The sequence below is a fragment of the Oncorhynchus keta genome, chromosome 12 (assembly GCF_023373465.1).
Source record: "Oncorhynchus keta strain PuntledgeMale-10-30-2019 chromosome 12, Oket_V2, whole genome shotgun sequence".
In the NCBI taxonomy this organism is placed as follows: Eukaryota; Metazoa; Chordata; class Actinopteri; order Salmoniformes; family Salmonidae; genus Oncorhynchus; species Oncorhynchus keta.
Window position 1 is genome coordinate 5,938,089 of NC_068432.1, and position 21,252 is coordinate 5,959,340.

General features: G+C 41.5%; 1 protein-coding gene across 23 annotated transcripts in view; it reads left to right on the forward strand.

Annotated features, from left to right (window-relative positions):
- The first annotated feature begins 3,556 nt into the window (after positions 1-3,556).
- Positions 3,557-21,252, forward strand: part of picalma (phosphatidylinositol binding clathrin assembly protein a) — a 54,857-nt gene continuing 37,161 nt past the window's right edge. For 6 of the 23 annotated variants that reach the window (XM_035781660.2, XM_035781661.2, XM_035781664.2 and 3 more), the window contains exons 1-5: positions 3,560-3,738; positions 3,973-4,112; positions 18,352-18,494; positions 18,915-18,990; positions 20,914-21,016. In XM_035781660.2, coding sequence (XP_035637553.1) covers positions 3,983-4,112; positions 18,352-18,494; positions 18,915-18,990; positions 20,914-21,016 — 452 coding nt within the window. In that variant the 5' untranslated portion in view covers positions 3,560-3,738; positions 3,973-3,982. Of the gene's footprint in view, positions 3,739-3,972; positions 4,113-18,351; positions 18,495-18,914; positions 18,991-20,913; positions 21,017-21,252 lie in introns of all 23 variants that reach the window. The other 17 variants (XM_035781653.2, XM_035781654.2, XM_035781656.2 and 14 more) reach the window with 8 other exon arrangements.

Genomic DNA, 21,252 nt, shown 5'->3' on the forward strand with positions numbered 1-21,252 from the left:
AGCATGACGTAGGTTACCTTCAGCATTTGTACAAATTATGCCGCTGACAGGTGACGATTGCTGGCCGGATACTTGCCAACATGTGTCTGAGTGTTCCATTCATAGGAATGCTCACAGAGAGGGCATGTCTGCATGATGCTGATGAGAGCCCCCTTGCTGGTCTTCACTATGTTGCATGTTCGGCTGCAAATCTCTCGAACAACTGCAGCAGGTCATTTTATGAGGTGGTGTTGACTGGGAAAGGCCTTTGACAGGGTGTTATAATAGACAGCCAAGTGGTAAATTGCATTTTGTTCTAAAGAAAGGACAACGCTTTTTGCCAATGCACTTCACAACCAAAATGACTGTACTAGTTGTATCTGCATGGCTGGGGAATTAGCCTACTAGTTTATCAAGCCGGGAATTTTTGAATACAACTTTTCACATAACATACATTATATCACGTTCTGACCTTAGTTCCTTTGTTATGTCTTTGTTTTAGTATGGTCAGGGCGTGAGTTGGGTGGGTTGTCTATGTTGTGTTTTCTATGTTGTGTTTTGAGGTTGGCCTAGTATGGTTCTCAATAAGAGGCAGGTGTCGTTAGTTGTCTCTGATTGAGAATCATACTTAGGTAGCCTTTTCCCACCTGTGTTTCGTGGGTGTTTATTTTCCGTGTCAGTGTTTGTCTCCACACGGAACTGTTTCAGTTTTGTTTTTTCACATTGTCGTTTATTGTTTTGTTCAGTGTTCTTATTAAAAACCAAGATGAACACTTACCACGCTGCGTATTGGTCCGATCCTTGCTAGAGGAAAGCCGTTACACATTACCTGTTGATGAAGCCGTCTGTGTCATCAGGGCAGTAACTTGGGTTACTATCAGAGTAGTGATGGCGTGTCCTTTTTACATAACGGAAAAGGTGTCACAAGGGTACTTGTGTCGCATGACACACTTGTATTCTGAGATCTTGCCTGATATGCTGTGAAAATAGCAAGTGAACAGTGAATTAAAACATTTTTGGAGGTCGCTAGACCATTGCAATCACATTGCTGTTATGATACCCACCGTTGCTCCTTCTGATAGGTCTGGCATCCATTCATGACCAAAGCAACAGTCTGGCACCCTACTGTGCACTTTGTCTAACAGAAAAACAGGCTCAACGATTGTCATCATCCCTCAATTATAATTATAAACTGGGTGGTTCGAGGCCTGAATGCTGATTGGCTTAAATGCTTGATATTTCAGACCGTACACCAGAGATATGACAACTTTTACCAGCTGATAATAGCAATAAGGCACCTCGGTGGTTTGTGGTACACTACATACAAAAATCTGTGGACACCACTTCAAAATCAGCTTTTGCTGACGAATAAAATAAAATGTATTTATACAGGCCTAATTACATCAGCTGATATATCAAAGTGCTGTACAGAAACCCAGCCTAAAACCCCAAACAACAAGCAATGCAGGTGTAGAAGCACGGTGGCTAGGAAAAACTAGAGAGGAACCAGGCTATGAGGGGTGGCCAGTTCTCTTCTGGCTGTGCCGGGTGGAAATTATAACAGAACATGGCCAAGATGTTCATAAATGACCAGCATGGTCAAATAATAGTAATCACAGTGAACAGGTCAGGGTTCCATAGCAGCAGGCAGAACAGTTGAAACTGGAGCTGCAGCACAGCCAGGTGGACAACAAGGACTCATCATGCCAGGTAGTCCTGAGGCATGGTCCTAGGGTGGGTAGAGAGAGGGAGAACTTTAAAAAATACTCCAGATATAGCAGACTGACCCTAGCCCCCCGACACATAAACTACTGCAGCATAAATACTGAGGCTGAGAGAGGAGGGGTCAGGAGTCACTGTGGCCCCATCCGATGATACCACCAGACAGGGCCAAACAGGCAGGATATAACCCCACCCACTTTGCCAAAGCACAGCCCCCACACCACTAGAGACAAGGCTGAGTATAGCCCACAAAGATCTCCGCCACGGCACAACCCAAGGGGGCGCCAACCCAGGCAGGAAGACCACGTCAGTGACTCGACCCACTCAAGTGACGCACCCCTCCAATGGACGGCATGGAAGAGCACCAGTAAGCCAGTGACTCAGCCCCTGTAATAGGGTTAGAGGCAGAGAATCCCAGTGGAGAGAGGGGAACCGGCCAGGCAGAGACAACAAGGGTGGTTCGTCGCTCTAGTTCCTTTCCGTTCACCTTCACACCCCTGGGTCAGACTACACTCAATCATAGGACCTACTGAAGAGATGAGTCTTCAATAAAGACTTAAAGGTCGAGACCGAGTCAGCGTCTCTCACATGGATAGGCAGACCATTCCATAAAAATGGAGCTCTATAGACAAAAGCCCTGCCTCCAGCTGTTTGCTTAGAAATTCTAGGGACAATAAGGAGGCATGCGTCTTGTGACCGTAGGTATGTACGGCAGGACCAAATCAGAAAGATGGTTAGGAGCAAGCCCATGTAATGCTTCGTAGGTTAGCAGTAAAACCTTGAAATCAGCCCTAGCCTTAACAGAAAGCCAGTGTAGAGAGTCTTGCAGTGGAGTAAAATGATTACATTTTTTGGTTCAAGTCAAGATTCTAGCAGTTAGTGCTTTGTCCGTGTACTTTGTATGTTCTTCAAAAGAAAGATCATGGTCCAGAGTAACGCCGATGTCCTTCAGTTTTATTTGAGACGACTGTACAACCATCAAGATGAATTGTCAGATCCAACAGAATATCTTTGTTTCTTGGGACCTAGAACTAGAATCTCTTTTGTCCGAGTTTAAAAGCGCCACTCCACATTTCATTCTAAATGCCTAATACTTGCAAAATAATAAATGCAAACTCTTTGCAGGACAAGGATTGCCCTGACTTTCAAGAATGCCTTAATAGCTTTGCCTTGCTTTTCTGGTTGGCTAGCAAGCTCACCAGTTTGAAGTCTTAAACCGGGAAATGAGTGACCTCTGGTTGGTTCAGCCATCCTATCGGAAAAATGTATGTGAAAATAATGCTTAAAATAAGTGATAAAGCTAACATAGGCTTAATCTGGTTGATACATTTCGTTCTATTAGATTGTAACAGTAATTTAACAGTACGATTATGAATTATGAAGCCTCTGTGCTTTTTAAAAATGACATACATTCTTCAAAATTCACAAAAAGTGATGTTAGCTGATGAAGATTATCTCAGAGAACAACATTTATAAAATATAAACCCGTGTTTCCTTCATACTTTATGTTTGGCGTTTATCCAAAAACCCTACAAAAAATGCCATTCATTTTCCCAATAAGTTTTTTCCAACGAACCATGATAGGAGTTAGTGCCTACAATAAACCGCCATCACTATTTCTCTATATTTGAGTGCAAGTTTCACCAAAGCAAAATGATGGCACATGAGAATTATTAGAATATGACAAAAAAAAACCGGGGCACAGGAACGCGCCCTCAATGTGCCTGGACAGATTCTGGGTGGAGTTGACCCTACTGCTTCACCGCTTCCTTTCTGATAGGCTATAGCCCGTCCCTGGAGGATTCAGACCCGCCATTTTCCTGCAAGCCTCCAGTCCATTGGAGCCAGCAGGGGGAGGTGAAGTAGAAAAGAGCACAGACTTATTCAGTGGGAACTAAAGAGAGAGGGGGGAGTCAGTTAGTGCGAGAGAACGAGAGCGGGGGAGTCAGTTAGTGCGAGAGAACGAGAGAGGGGGAGTCAGTTGGTGCGAGAGAAAGACTTTGTTAGGAGAGAGAGCTCATTCGGAATTGGAAAGAGGTAAAAACTCTTAAGTTTGTATCCAATATAATATACAACCAAACTTAAATTTTACGCTCACTTATCGTGGATGTGGGCTACATATCACCCTGGGATTTAGCTACAAGAGTAACGTTCCTGCCGTCTCATTTTTCTCGTCTTTATTTTGTGTCATGTGGCAGAACTGTGGAAGCTACAGAGGACAATAGCGATTCCACAGAGGATTTGAAACATTTGTTCTCTATCTTAATACAGAAGTGCGAAGATGTCTGGGCAAAGCATTACGGACAGGATAACCGCAGCTCAACACAGTGTTACCGGATCTGCGGTGGCAAAAACTGTGTGCAAAGCGACTACGCATGAAATTATGGGGCCGAAAAAGAAACATTTAGATTGTAAGTATCAATATGTCGGCGAGTTGCCACAATGTTGCGATTGATCAAGCGTATGTATTCGTTAGAAATTGTTTGGACTGGCTGAGGCCTACGAACAAAAACTGACCCGTAGGCTATAATCAAGTAGTTCTTGTCTGGTGTTCGCCTACCTATGAAACGATGCGAGATTATCTAGAAATGTTCTACAATTACCCTAAATTCGAGTCAGATGTCATGTTGTCAATTTTCAATTGAAATTAGCCTTGGCACGTGCTTGCCATGTAAACAATGAGATTAACTGGATTACAATCACGTCATAGCCTATAGGCTACTATTTATTGTAACGTTTTAAACTTATCAAGAAATGGTTTGACTTCCACCAAGGATGATGGTTCTGATTTTAATTATATATATATAGCAATTATTTAATAATATAAATATGAACTGCTCTAATTTGTTTATGCTGGCTTCTATCTCTTTCCAATAGCGATTTTACTTGCTTACAGGCAATTTACTGTCCACTGAGTGTGCCTACATGATCGTATGCTCTGCGAACCTAGACGTTATCAGAGGGTTTCTCCTCCCATTTTTCTTTTGGGCTGACTCTGTTCTTTAATCGTTCAATGGGGAACCTCGACAGAAACGTAACTTTTAGTGTCATTACCCGCAAGATGGTCTGACTAGGCATGTCAAATAATACCCTATTCACTTCCTGACATTTGACCATAGTTGAGTCAGTTTTTCATTCAGTCAGTTTTTACCCTTTTTGGGCCTATGGATAAGACCCAGCTATCACAGTGAGGAGTGATGTTTGCCTATTTGGGATCAGGGGACCATTAGCCTTGGTGGCCATGATGTTGGGAATAAAGCGGGTACACAGGTTCACACCACCTACTCTTGTGATAAGTACCATGGTATCTTTGTGACCAGACCACAGTGCGCCACGCCTTATACCACACCCATGTTATATGGGTCATGAACATTGTGAAATCAACGTGCATGCACATAATACACAATAAAATACACACTGAATCAGGAAAGTAACTTGGGAAGCAATTACTGAAATTAGATATCAACACAACCAATGTATGTGTCGGAGAACGATCTACATAAAGGCTTGGAAGTGATTTCTCATTATAAATATGTTCTATTGAAGCATGTCATGAGTGTGCTCAGAGTACTGCAGTGATGTTTTTGCTCTATTTAAATTCCTTAATACAACAGGCTACCTACTCAGGGTTTTCCGGTTCATCCTTCTGAATCCAACCAAAGTTTGACTTTGCTTTATGCAAACCCCTCCAAGACACGCTTATACAGTGCATTCGCTAAGTATTCAGACCCCATTACATTTTCCAAATTGTTACATTACAGCCTTGTTCTAAAATGGATTATATAAACATGTTTCCTCATCAATCTACACACAATATCCCATAATGACAAAGCAAAAACAAGGTTTTAGAAATGTAATACATTTTAGAATAAGTCTAATGTAACAAAATGTGGAAAAGGGGAAGGGGTCTGAATATACTCGGTGTACAAAACAGGAACACCTACCTAATATTGAGTTGCTCCCCCTTTTGCCCTCAGAATAGCATCTAGGATTTGATACCAGCAACCCTCCAGTTGCCAGCTCACTTCCTGTCAGATTTCTCCTGTCAGACCTAGGATTTGAACTGGCAACCCTACCTGCCGCCCCATAAATCCATGGCTCCCCAAATACACCAAAGCAGACCCAGTTAGACTGCTGAACAACTAATCAAATGTCCTTCCGGATTGTTTACATTGACCGACCCCCCCACCACCTCACCTGATTTTTACACTGCTGATACTCGCTGTTTTATTATTTATGCATAGTCACTTTTTTTACAAATGACCTCGACTAACATGTATCCCCTCACATTGACTTGGTACCGGTAGCCCCTGTGCATAGCCTCATTATTGTGTACATTTGTTACTTTTTTATTAGATTTAAAAAAAAATGGAAGAAAAGGAACTTGTTTATTTAATATAGAGTTAATACAATTTCTTGAACTGCATTGTTGGTTGAGGGATTTTAAGTAAGAATTTCACGGATACCTGTTGTATTCGGGGCATGTGACAAATGAAAAAGTATTTGATTCGAGATAAAAACCAGGGTCAGACCCACCTCCAGACCAGGATTCGAAAGCGCAGGGTCTTGTAACCTGGGATTACCCTAATTCACAGTGGCGGTGATGCATATATATGGCGTCCTCCATGCACTTACCAGAATTGCCTCCTTTACTAATTTCGCTCTATTGTTCATGGCTCTCTCTTACTCTATACATTTATTTTAAAAAAATTAAAAAAATATTAAAGTTGCTAATAGCACAGTATACATGGTCCCAATTTCAGCCATAACATGCTGGCAATTTGAAAAACTGAAAGTAGACTGCTGATATATTGATGCATTGAACCATGTTGCACGCCTTAGCATCATAACTCTGTGGATTGTGCTAAAACAATCACGTCATATCTCAATCCCGACATCTCCATGTACCTTCGCCATTGAAAAATCAAGTGAACTTCATCTTAAAGGTCCTCATCCTGTCCACACCTTTTACTGTGTTAAAACAATATGGGTCCTCAACGTACCACCGCTGCATGTGCTTTGCAGACATACCTAGGTTCTGGTCTGTCTTTTTTTCGGGGGATACCTGAAGTTGGTGGGCTGCTGTTATATGTTGCAGATCTATGTGATAAGTATTTTCCAAGGAGAACTAGTTCATCAGAACACAACCACTTGTAATGTTGCAAGGAGTGTGGCTGGTGAAAGAGAAAAGGCACAAGCAGGTCTCAATGGAGTGAAGTCTTTTCCTTTCCAACAAACTGATGTTGTGATTGCATGTTGACACACAAAAATAACACCTACAAAAGAGTGCATCAAGTCTTGTTCATGAAAAACTGGAGGTATCAAGTATTTATGGCCAACCGATTTTAGTCAGCAGCAGAACAGTTTTCCGTTAGTGACTATTTTTAAGTTGGCATTAGCATTACCCATTTCGACTGTATCCTGGTTTATGGTGGTAAAATTTGTTCAGACTCAGTCTAGGGTGGTTTTTCATCTAGTCTATTCCGTTTCTTCCTGGTGTTTGCCCTTGCCGTGTCGGGTTACTCCCGTTTAATGGGTTTTAATTCTGGGTCATTCTCAGCACCCTAGCATCAGTGCTGAAGCAGATTGACTGCAGGCATAGCCACATCAATATCTGTTCACACCATGCTGCTTATTTGCATACGTTTCGGTGACTAGAGACTGAAACCAATTTCCTGCTGGGCGCTATTTTTAGCATTGGCTCTGTAATAAGAAATGTCATGTGTGGTGTTTGACGGGGGTTTTTGAAGGGCATGTCTGAAACTTGAAGCTAAAAGAGTGTGTAGAGGCCATCATACCTCACTGACTTCTGTCCCTAGAAGGCTTCTTGATAAGGAGGCTGCTGGGGAGGGCCTCAAGGCTCCTTTTGTAGTCTGGGGGTGGCAGGAGCGGAGCAGGAATGTCACAAAGGTTGGAGGTACTTCAGGAGGGCCGGCAGCACTTGGAGTTGGCGTTTCCTCAGACCGAAATAGCAGTGGTGTCTAGCTCCCCTCCGGTCTGATTTGTACGCAAGATATGGCCCCTTTCTCTTAGCTCCTTTGATTTGGGTTGGGTTTCCTGACTAGTGTCCGCATTCTTTAACAAGGCCTGTTAAATAAACTCCACCAAACAACTTTGAGACGTAACAGTTACCAGAGAGGGGGGAAAAATGGTGCAAAGGTCAAACTGTAGTCTTTTCCACGTTATGAGCCTGCTCTTGTTTTCTGATCTGCTTTGGTTAAGAGCAGGTGCAAAATTTGCTCCAAGATGACTGCTCTTGCAATTTTAGAAATATAGAGCTATCACTTTAGTATCCAGTTTGTTGTTATCGGTGCAACTTACCCAACTCAATACTGCACCCATCTATTTACATAGAGGGGAAAAGACTGCCATTTTATTGCATGTTAGTGATTTTTATGGTTAAATTGCTTTTACGCTAACGCATTTCTGCCCAACCCAAAGTGCAAGGGTCAATTGCGAGTGTAGTCTATTTGATGCTTTCGGGACTCTTCAACCACTGTAAATGGAACATTTTATCATTGTGTCACTAAACTTGTTTTGCGTCCCAAAATAGGATGTGTGATCATAATGAGGTATTGAAGTATAGTTCCCAACTTCCCACATCACCTGCCACTTGATATGATGGCTACATTTGGTGAACAATAAAGTCATTATTTTATTTTTTAAAGTCTGTGATGAGGACCTTTGTACTTGACTATAACGTCACCTTCCTTCAGTGAGTCAGCATGCCTGGACTTCCATTTGGAATTGTTCCCTTTCTGATTGCATCCTTTGTGTATTTGTTTGTGCAAAGGTCTTTACAATTGGGCAAACATGATGGATGAGAGTTGCACCTTATTTATTTCCAGAAGGAATTTACTTTGAAGTCTTAATTTCGTATTCGAGCTCAGGCATACAACTCTCAATACATGCCCTAAACCAAAGTAATCACACAGGAGGGAGTAGATGATGATAGTCCCTCAGCGACAGTAGCTGGGTGGATGGTGTGGTAGCAATCACCTGACAGTACCTCAGTGGTCCAAATGATTTTGACACAGATCTAGGGTCAGCACACCTTTTGTGAAGGAAACCTCAACACTGACTTTCCTTTTTTCACTGACTTTCCTTTCCATTTTTCTCATGTGAAAATGCAAGTACCAGGTATCCATGTTGTATTGTAGCTACGTTACTAAAAAAGGTTGTCTGATTACTGTGTGTAGGTGAGACTGAACTAGGAAGCTTGAGTTTACCTGATCTTGTTACTTTGATTATAATGTAAGCCTACAATATCTGTTGTACAAAACACTTGTATTTTTTTCCTGGACCTATTTGCATCACAATAGAGGTTAGCTGCATGGGACACAGTGTTATGTCACTTGAACACTCAACCATCTCCTACTTAAAGCCCTGAGCGGGAGTGTATTTCAGTTAGATAATTAACCAGAAATGTAAAAGGTAATTTTAGAACAATGTTAAGTTGTGAGGACATCTCTCCTCTCTGTGCATGTAGTAATACTGATTACTGAGCAAGCATGTTCTATAGGATCCAGAAATTATTCTGGGAGTTTGACTTGTGAGTCAATATTGGTCCGCTAATACAGGACTAGTAAAGGCCCAGAGCACAATTTTTATTTTTTAAGACTGCCATGAGGACGCCATTTATTTTGCTTGTGTTATAGATAGGAAGCCTTCATTGGGTGTATTAATTGTCCTCTGAAGCACTGAATGTGAACCAACTGTTTTTCTTTTTCTTAACCTACGTATTGCACAGTGTGTTAGTGGGGTTTTAGGACCTACTAGGTTGCCTACAGCTTGAATTATTGCTTAATGCCTACTGTCCCGTCCAGTAACCACTGCGGTAGCAGTCAGTTGGGTCAGGCCAGAGGACACTGTAGCACATGCAGCATGAGAGGCTCTGCCACAGGTTCAACCTTACCCCCCACTCAGAGCATGTGACTGCAGTGGCATCGAATGACAGTCTCGCAAAAAGAGTGCTGATACCGCCTGCCCCACTGAATGGAGCCCACTGTAATTTTGAAAAGCCTTTGCGATTCAGTGTCATGATTCAAAGCTGCAAACCAGGCACTACCATCAAATACTCATTCTTTAACCTCCATATTCTGAGATTTTTTTTCTCTATTGGCCAATCTCATAGATTAACCTCATTAGCCATTTGTCTACAATGAAGTGAAGTGGGCAGTTTGCCTTTGGTTCAGGGTCTTTTGCTAGATTTTTAAAGATTGGCCCACTCTGGTTTTACTATACCTGTGTTGTGATCACTGAATACTTTTAGCATGGTCAACTCTTTATCAGTATAAAATGATTGTATCATATCATCCATATGCTGTGTAGAGCTGGTCCCTAATATAGAGGAAAAAAGGAAACTGGTTACAAATTCCACTGATGCAAACACAGACCTTGAAAGAGCCACTGACTACTCTAGCTGAGAATGTCAATGCACTGCAAGATCACGTAGTGAACTAACCTAATTGTACTCCCCTGGAACATATCCCTCAACAATTTCAGAAACTGAATTGAAATAAATTCTGAAAGGGGGGGGGGGGATCCTCCTGGATATTGACTATAGTGTTAACTGCTACTGTTCTGCTTGATAAATATTTACTGGAGGAGGTAGAGCCTTAATTCAAAGCTGTATGCTACATCAATGTTTAGGGAAGTGCAAATAACATTTTTGTGGGTTAACACTGATCGCCGTTTGCAGTGAATAAAGTAAAGCCCAACATTTTCAATGCATATATTCACAATTGATGGGTAAAATAAAGGTACGTAGACATTGGTTGTGTTCACCCTCCACTACACCGCAGGCTTGGGAAATAAACTCACTTCCTGACTGTCAACAGCCGGGCAGGATGGTGATTTTATATGCATGTTTGTATTCCAAATATGTCAGGAAGATGATTGTTTGGGAGGGTAGGAAAAGAGTAATACCCTTTTGATCGGCTTCCTGTCATTTATGAATGCGTATCGTCTGTCCACTGTCTCCCCACTAGGGCTGGGCGGCATACCGTATTTTACAATGTACTGGTATTGATGCATGGACCGGTTTGGGTTTTTACTTTACCTTCTATAACGGTATTTGAATGTTTGGTTTGTTAAATGTGATATGCCGTGTGTAACGTCCGTTTTATAGTTTACTCCGCTACTTGAGTCATCCTTCTTCGCTCTCTCTCTCTCTCTCTCTCTCTCCACACTGCTTTCCACACAGACCTAGTCCCACCCAGTCACTCAAGGAGTGCATTTGTTGCTTGACCACTAGACACTTTTGTTCAGTCTGCATGGTCAACGCAACATTGTTTCCAATTTGATCTTAATATAAATCCACAAGTGTTTTATAGTTGCAATATTAGTTTGTTTCTTACATCTGCAAATGGCTAGTTTGTCTTTTCTTAGCAAGTTAAGCCAAATTGTGTTAGCTACCTAGCTAACTAGCTAATAAAAGTACTGAGTCAGAGCAATAACTCATCCATGGCATTTTCATTCGTTGTCATGTCAAACACTGTATTCAAAGTGCCCACTATTTATATTCTATTTCCATGATTCCAAAAGTTCACCTAAGTGTTTTGATCTAAATCTCAATTGCAACATTTGGTTAAAAATTAGGCCTAGTATTTTTGCCCATATCGTGGCAGTGTGGAAATGATCTCAAATGTGCAGGAAATGCAGAAATTGATGGAAATGCATCAAATTATTTAGGTTGAATTGAACAGTATAAAACAATCCGAATGGAAAAGACTCATTTGAAATTTAGAATATATATGTTGCCACCCCAGGGCACACTACTCTTAAAGCACATTTTAGAACTCTTATTAATCAAAATCATATAAAATACTGCCATAGCGTCAAATTTGAAAAATACAATGATATGATATTTTGCCCATATCGCCCCAGCGTTACTGCCCACACACCATTTTGAATAGAGCGCTGTGACGATTTGACAAACTAGTCTTTGGCTTATGGCATTTCAAGTATGCACAGTTTTTGTCATTTTGAAAATGTCTTCCACAAAATGATTCAACTCAACTTTCTAAATGAACTCTACCTTCCCAACCAAAAGAAATCCACTTCTGGGGACATTTTCTTCAAACTCAAGCCTAGTTTTTGTAACTCAGTAATCAAAGGAATTAGTTGTATCACAAATGACTTTTTATTTAGATGTTGAACCCTTGTAGGCCTATAGCTTCACTATGGTGTCCTCCCAAGCTCATGTTTATGGTTGGCATCTGTCTCTTCAAAATTAAGTCATTGGTAAGGCCCATAACGCGATACTGTACACTTCGTGTTTTTTTTTTCTGTCAAACAGATTCCGGAGGCAGGAAGTGTTTTGGGGTAATTAATGCTAACCACTTTTTTTCCAATAAGTGTAAAAAAGGACTTCATTACCTCCCCCCTGTAAACCTTGTGTTCTGCTGAGCTTATTGGAACTGTTTGCCGAAGCCATCAGTCTGTTCCTTGCATATTTGGCCCTTAATCTTGTGTGTTAATTAAGGAACTCAAGGGAATGTGAGGGAAATGCCTCAGCCATTGCATTCCAATCATTGCTAACTTGTCCAGAGTTCCGCATGGGGGGGGCTTCTACTTTTTATTGGACTGTTTTAATTAATTTTAATGCTTTTAATTGACGTCAGCTGCCCTGACCATGTCAACACTAACATGTAATGGCTATTAAATACCCTTATCTACAGTATGTTTCCCCTATGTACAAGCCCTTGACCCTTGCAATTGGAATAAATGTGTGTAGACTCAATGACCGAGGACTGAGAAAATGGTGCGGGAAGAAACACTTTCAACGGCAGGTCCAGGTCAACCACTGCATAAGCATTCCATAGCACTTAATGTCATCACACTACATCTGGACTCATGAATTCCATGTATTAATGCATGTATTACAATTATTTATAAATTGATTGCAAATGGTATCCAGTAGCTTATGAAAGTGACCTAGCTTTTATTTTCTAGGATGGTTTAGTAATCATTTTCACTTTATTTCATATTTTGTGACTTGACATGTGGCTACAGCTACTGATGCAGGCTCTTTTGCAGACATTGGCAATGCACTCACTCTACCGAAAAATATCATGGTTTGCCATTACTGGAATCCTTTTGTCATGCTTTTCATTTTTAAACTTTCCACACAACCCTCCCAAACCACAAAGTATTCAGAATAGAGCCTTGTCTGATTCCCACCAGCTTGTTCTTTGCACTCCCTAACTTTTTCATGCTTTGGATTCGAGACCTTTGCAGTTTCAGCTGTGACTTCCTTTCCAAAATCAGTTCTGATGTGAAAAGCTCCATTTGCACACTGTTGATATGACACTTGCTGCCATTGTTTTTGTTATTTTTGTCTGGTCTGCCCCAGGTCCATAGTGAGTCACCAAGACTGACTTGTCTTATCTGTACTCTTTCATTGTGACGATTTAGCACTAGACTAAAGTCTGTAGGCCTTCTAGGATTTTCAGGCTGGTGGTGTTTTACAAAGAGACCGGTGGTTTAAACTTGGTTGGGTAACTAAAGTAACGGACAAGTCATCAACTGTGTTATTTTGGTTAGAGGCTGGTCTCATGAGACCCTATATCTGTTGTGAGATTTATGATCGTTATGTACATGATTGCAGTGCTTACTGAACATGTACAAAATCTCAATTCAAGCGTGACACTTTTTTTGGGGACGTTTCAAAGAATCAGACCGACTGCCTGGAATACATGGGTCAGATGAGAGAACATGCAAATTGGTCTTGGTTTGCTTTATGGAGTGAAACTGCAATTTAGGTTGCTGGACTTGCTACGCCTGGCTCTCTTTTTGAACCAATGTGTCAGGCATTTTGCCCAATTCAGCCTGTTTAAATCTGACTCTGGCAAGCTTATTTAACAAAAGTTTGGTCTAATTTTAAACACTTTTTTTTTACTAGAACCAATAGTTTGGTAGATGTTGGGAATCAGAATCAAAGGGTTTCAGAAACGCTACATCAACTAGAATGGTGATAAAGTATATGTTTGCTAGTAGTTCCAAGAGCAATCCCAGCCATTTTAGTAGGCTCTAGTTTTTGTCCTCTTCCTCTGCTGCGGCCGAAGCCAACTTTCTGACGGTAGTGTCTCCAGATGTTAACAGAGACTCAATTAACATCTGTATTTTGTCTACCACAAGGTGCTATGCTCAGGTTGACTAGCATGAATTCTGCCCTTAAATGGATTTTTATGGCTTAATACTTCCTGTGAATAGATGGTCAGTTTCCTCTCTCCTAGACTTAGGGGGTGTGCCAGTCAAATCAAATTGATATCAAATTGTATTGGTCACATACACAGGGTTAGCAGATGTTAATGCGAGTGTAGCGAAATGCTTTTGCTTCTAGTTCCGACTGCAGTAATATCTAACAATTTCACAACTACCTTATACACACAAATGTAAAGGGTTGAATAAGAATATGTACATATAAATATATGGACGAGTGATGGCCGTGCGGCATTGGCAAGATGCAGTAGATCGTATAGAGTACAGTATATACATATGAGATGAGTTATGTAGGGTATATAACCATTTTATAAAGTGGCATTGTTTAAAGTGACTAGTGATACATTTATTACATCCAATGTTTTATTATTAAAGTGGCTGGAGTTGGGTCAGTGTCAATGACTGTGTGTTGGCAGTAGCCACTCAATGTTAGTGATGGCTGCTTAACAGTCTGATGGCCTTGAGAAGCTGTTTTTCAGTCTCTCGGTCCCAGCTTTGATGCACCTGTACTGACCTATCCTTCTGGATGATAGTGGGGTGAACAGGCAGTGGCTCGGGTGGTTGTTGTCCTTGATCTTTTTGGCCTTCCTGTGACATCGGGTGGTGTAGGTGTCCTGGAGGGCAGGTAGTTTGCCCCCGGTGATGCGTTGTGCAGACCTCACTACCCTATGGAGAGCCTTATGGTTGTGGGCAGAGCAGTTGCCGTACCAGGCGGCGATACAGCCTGACTCTCGGTTGTGCATCTGTAAAAGTTTGTGGGTTTTAGATGACAAGAACAAATATCTTCTACCTCCTGAGGTTGAAAAGGCACTATTGCGCCGCCTTCACCACACTGTCTGTGTGGGTGGACCATTTCAGTTTGTCCGTAATGTGTACACCGATTAACCTTCTCCGCTACTGTCCCATTGATGTGGATAGGGGGGTGATCTCTGCTGTTTCCTGGAGTCCACGATCATCTCCTTTTTGTTTTGTTGAGTGTGCGGTTATTTTCCTGACACCACTCCAAGGGCCCTCACCCCCTCCCTGTAGGCCGTCTCGTTGTTGGTAATCAAGCCTACCACTGTAGTGTAGTCTGCAAACTTGATGATTGAGTTGGAGGCGTACATGGCCACGCAGTCATGGGTGAACAGGGAGTACAGGAGAGAGCTCAGAACGCACCCTTGTTGGGCCCCAGTGTTGAGGATCAGCGGAGTGGAGATTGTTGTTTCCTACCCTCACCACCTAGGGGCGGCACGTCAAAGTCCAGGACCCAGTTGCAGAGAGCGGGGTTGAGAACCAAGGTCTCAAGCTTAATGACGAGTTTGGAGGGTACCATGGTATTAAATGCTGAGCTGTAATCGATGAACAGCTTTCTTACATGGGTATTCCTCTTGTCCAGATGGGTTAGGGCAGTGTGATTGCGTTGTCTGTGGACCTATTGGGGCAACTTGGAGTGTGTCTAGGGAGTCGGGTAGGGTGGAGGTGATATGATCCTTGACTAGTCTCTCAAAGCACTTCATGAAGACAAGTGTTTGCTATGGGGCGATATAGTCATTAAGCTCAGTTACCTTAGCTTTCTTGGGAACAGGAACAATGGTGGCCCTCTTGAAGCATGTGGGAACAGCAGACTGGGATAGGGATTGATTGAATATGTCAGACATCGATATAAATATATAGTTAGTCAGAAGTTTGCATACACTTGGGTTGAAGTCATTAACTCAACCAATCTACAAATGGCTTGTTAACAAACTAGTTTTTGCAAGTTGGTTAGGACATCTACTTTGTGCATGACACATAATTTTTCCAATTGTTTACAGGTGGATTATTTCACTTATAATTCACTATCACAATTCCAGTGGGTCAGAAGTTTACATACACTAATTTGACTGTGCCTTTGAAGAGCTTGGAAAATGTCATGGCTTTAGAAGCTTCTGATTGACTCAAATGATGTCAATTAACCTATTGGAGGTGGACCTGTGGATGTATTTGAAGGCCTACCTTTCAAACTCAGTGCCTCTTTGCTTGACATCATGGGAAAATAAAAAATCTGCCAATACCTCAGAAAAAATGGTAGTCCTCCACAAGTCTGGTACATCCTTTGGAGAAATGTCCAAACGCATGAAGGTACCAAGTTCATCTGTACAAACAATAGTACGCAAGTATAAACACCATGGGACCACGCAGCCGTCATACTGCTCAGGAAGGAGACTCGTTCTGTCTCCTAGAGATGAACGTACTTTGGTGCGAGAAGTGCAAATCAATCCCAGAACAACAGCAAAGGACCTTGTGAAGATGCTGGAGGAAACTGGTATAAAAGTAACAATATCCTATATTGACATAACCTGAAAGGCTGCTCATCCAGGAAGAAGCCACTACTCAAACTGCTTATTGTGGGAAGCTGGTGGAAGGCTGCCTGAAACAATTTAAAGGCAATGCTGCCAAATACTAATTGAGTGTATGTAAACTTCTGACCCACTGGGAATGTGATGAAAGAAATAAAAGCTCAAATAATTCTCTCTCCTATTATTCTGACATTTCACATTCTTAAAATAAAGTGGTGATCCTAACTGACCTAAAACAGGGCATTTTTACTAGGATTAAATGTCAGGAAATGTGAAACAGAGTTTTTAAATGTATTTGGCTAAGGTGTATGTAAACTTCTGACTTTAACTGTAGGTCAACATGGTAGCACTTAGTAATAACTAGCCTGCATTTCACTGTAACAATTTTTTTGTGATGTGTATAAATTCCACATTTTGTTAATGGATATTTAGTTTGATCTGTTAACTGATTTGCTTTGTACAACAATTTCTAAAATATTTTGACGTTATTTGCCAAGCAACCATTTGGCAAGTGATAATTTTGAATATTGTAATTGCGGGAACACCTAAAGTCATAAGTGTTGGTTGAAACGGGGAAGGAAAATCAGAGAACAGGGTCTCAAAGGGTTTTACATGAAAGATAGGTTGATGCTTGTTTAATCAGCCTTTTGCACTTGCACGCTCTCATGGTGCATTGTATGTGCAAACTCCTGTATACCACTTTTGATTGAATAACCCCCAAGCTGTGAAGGTTGAATTATATTCTGTCTTGGCTGACAACTGTCAACTGAAATCTTCTCAAGTGATTGTGTTACAAATAGTGTCATCAGATTATCTGCCTGGTACAGTTGAAACTGGGATTAATCTGTGAAGGGCACACTTCTCCAGCGTGCCAGTGGCCATTGAATGTGAGCATTTGCCCATCTGAAGTAGGTTACGACTCCAAACTGCAGTCAGGTCCAGACCCTGGTGAGGACGATGAGCACACAATGAGCTTCCCTGTGACTGTTTCTGTGCAGAAATCCTTCGGTTGTGCAAACCCGCAGTTTCATCAGCTGTCCGGGTGGCTGGTCTAAGATGAGCACTCCAGGTGAAGAGGCCTGATGTGGGGGTCCTGGGCCGGCATGGTTACACGTGGTCTGCAGTTGTGAGGCCGGTTGGACGTATTGGCAAATTCTCTAAAATGACATTTCAGGCGGCTTATGGTTGAGAAATGAACATTCAATCTTCTGGCAACAGCTCTGGTGGACATTCCTGGAGTCAGCATGCCAATTGCACGCTCCCTCAACTTAAGACATGTGGCATTGTGTTGTGGCGACTGCACATTTTAGTGGCCTTTTATTGTCCCCGGCACAAGTTGCACCTGTGTAATAATCAGATTCTTGATTTGTGCATAGAATTTGAGAGAAATGCGTTTTTCATGCGTATGGAACATTTCTGGAGTTTTCTATTTCAGCTCATGAAACATGGGACCAACACTTCACGTGTTGCATTTATTTTTTTTGTTCAGTGTATTTCAATGTTTGATCAGCCAGCTACTGTGTTGTCATAGAACGGTACATGATTGGTGAAATCTTATCAGTGCTAGCAGCAGATTTCCTCGAGCTTTCAGTGATGGACCATCTGTGTGTGTGAGGGGGAGAAATCTCTGTTTGTTTAAGGCCTGTATTAGAGGGTGTATGAATGACCTGATGAGATCTGGCATGAGAGACCAGTCTCATGCCACTGATGGAAAGGTGCCAGAAGGCATTGGCTTTCACTACAGGCCAGATGGCATGGGAGCCCTGCCAAAGGCTAAATAATGCCCAGGATGCGCTATCCTCAGACGTTTGTGACAACAGCCTGAATATAAACACTGGGTGCAACCTGGGCTGTGCTAAACAGCACCATAAGGACTTGGTGCTCTGTCAAACCTGGTGGGTCCAACTGACGAGCCTGTATCAAGAAGTTTGTCGTTAGCTCACCACAACGGCTTGATTCGGTGGAACTGGTTGTTCAAAATAACATTTGCCAACGCTTTCGCTTACACTCACTCGCATGCAGTCAAACACACTCTTTGACTATCACACACACAATACTATTCCATTAAGACCCTAGTGACTGTTTCCCCTTCTCTCTCCCCCAGACTTGATCCACTGCACCAATGAGATGAACGTGAACATCCCCCAGCTGGCAGACACGTTGTTTGAGAGGACGGCCAGCACCAGCTGGGTGGTGGTCTTCAAGTCTCTCACCGCCACCCACCACACAATGGTCTACGGCAACGAGGTGAGTGAAAACTGTCTAGGGACACAAATGGTTAAGGTTGGGTGAGGGAATTCTGTACCTGGGGATTTTTGTCACTCCAGAGCTCTGCAACTCAACACTTCCAGCAGAGCCGTAGATAATGGATCTGACTCCTTGGTGATCAGAGAGGCATGGCATGTCATGCCAGACACACTCTGAATTCCAACTCAACCCCTATCCCTACATACATACTTTTGAAATCCTTTTAACACTAGTGTTTTGAAAAGTGTCAGCAATATCCAGTCCACAGAATTGTCATTTTATATTATACTTCTTCTTTTGAGGGGGCTCTCTTATGTAACATTGCTATGCATTTTCAAAAGTGGTTGTCTTGTATTGCTGTTAGTCAATCATTTGCATTCACCATCTATGAAGATTTGCACACATGTTTCTGTGTTGCAGAGATTTATACAGTACATGGCTTCAAGGAATACGCTTTTCAACCTCAGTAACTTTTTGGACAAAAGTGGCCTGCAAGGTGAGTAATGTCAGCTCTGCACAAACTTTGCTGCAACACTCTATTTTATCAGGGGTTCAGTATCGTCTAAACTGGATGAGATGACACGCTCCAATATTTTAAAGGTGCTACACATTTGAATTTTTGCATTGTAATTTCAGAAAATGTCCATAATATATCTACCGTGTTTTGCAATATTACTTACCCGCCCAGTGTTTTGATTGGCTGTGATATTCACCTATTGATTTCTCCCACCGGAGCAGCATCTGTTGTTTAACTAAGAAAGCTGTTCTGACTTTGGCTGTGTTTATTTTTTACAGCCGTTTGAAGCTGGTCGACCAAAACCGAAAGTAACTTAGTTTTGGTCCACCAGCTTCAAACAGCTGTAAAATGATATTTGTTAATGGAAATATATTTCTCAGGGATTTAGATGGTAGAATGATTCCCTACACTTCAGTTTAGGGAATCATTGAGGGAACGGTGTAGAATGACAAAGCGATTTCCACTAGATAACACAGCCACAAAGTCAGAACAGCTTTCCCAGTTTGACAACAGATGCCGCTCCAGCGGACGAAATCAATCGCAGCCAATCACAACACTGGCAGATAAGTAATACTGTGAAACAATATCATTCCACTGTTGGCAGCAAATATATTATGGACGGTTTCTAAAGTTACAATGCAAACATTTTTTTAAAATCCTGTGTACTGTAGTACCTTTTTTTTGAGGCATTTAGATATAAATTTTCCCGAACAAGCATCTGACATGTAGAATAAGGAAACGTCAGCTCTATTCAAAACCTGCAGCGTACCATAACTTTTACCTACTGTGTGTGTGTACACACAACAGGCGATATTGAAACCTGCCACACTATGTTAGAAGCGGAGAACTGTTATTTTAGACAGTCCTACCCTTTACCCTTTTGCTCTATTTCCAATGAAATGGCAACACTCAGCTCACATCAGGCCCAGCAAAATGTATTTACTTAAAGTTGTTTCCCATGTTAACAAGATGCCTGGCAGCCTAGACCAGTGGGACTTTCAAGGGGGAGTAAAGGCAGAGTAAGCGCCCCTAATAATAACCTAATGCCTTTTGTCAAGTTGTTACTTATAAATTAGGGGGATAGGGAGCTATCAGTTTTAATGACAACTGGATTTAGGTTGGAGCGCTCATGACAGAAATCCACTAGATGGTGGGCCTTTGCTTTAGGAGAAATATGGGACTATATTTACGATACGTACAGTATTTATGATAGTTCATGGTCATTTTCATACATTGTTTGAAGTTGTTTTGGCACAATTCTCAGTATTGCAGTTGCGGAAAAGAAATCAGAACTGACTGAATGTCCAATAGCTTGGAAAATAAACGTGACACCCTTATGAGTCCCATTTGTTTATTTTTCAAGCTATTGCACATACTATTTCACATAACAGGTGTTCCTCAAAGGGCCATACAGTTCAGTCGGTTTTCTTTTTCCATGTAAAGCTTTCACAAGTATCACGATAGTGTGACATTGGTATCATAGCAACACTGGAACACACACTCGAAGTGTCCTAAAGTTTGCCTGTGTATTTGTCCAACGGGAAGTAGCCCATAAATCGATTTTAAAAAATCAGTCGTAACTTTCATAAATCAATGTTATGTGCTTTGGCTTATTCAAGCTCAAGTGCATCCCTTATTTTCCCTAATACAGTTTGATCCCTTGATGCCACATGTGCGAAGCTGTCAAGGCAAAGAAAGGGTGGCTACTTTGAAAAATATAGTTATTTAACTCTTTTATTTTGGTTACTACATGATTCCATATGTTATTTCATAGTTTTTGATGTCTTCACTATTATTCTATTATGTAGAACATAAAGAAAAACCCTTGAATAAGTGTCCAAAATGTTTGACTAGTACTGTATACCAAGATGCTCAGAGTAATTCCCCATTGTCTTTTTTCAGGCTATGACATGTCAACATTCATAAGGAGATATAGTCGCTACCTGAATGAGAAGGCTGTGTCGTATCGACAAGTCGCTTTTGACTTTACAAAAGTTAAACGAGGGTAAGGACTTAAATTCTCTATTCATATTTCCTTATACGTCAGGCTCAGCTAGCATCTATATTGTATAAATACTGTACAGTCGAGTCCTGAAGTGTTTTGGATATTTTTTTGGCATAGTGCTTATTCTTCCACAAGTGCATATATTTTATCGGCTAGGGGTTGATTTAGCATCGAAGTGCATTATTTTAAATTGCATGCTTCAGCTTAGTACACACATTCATGACAGTCCAAAGCCA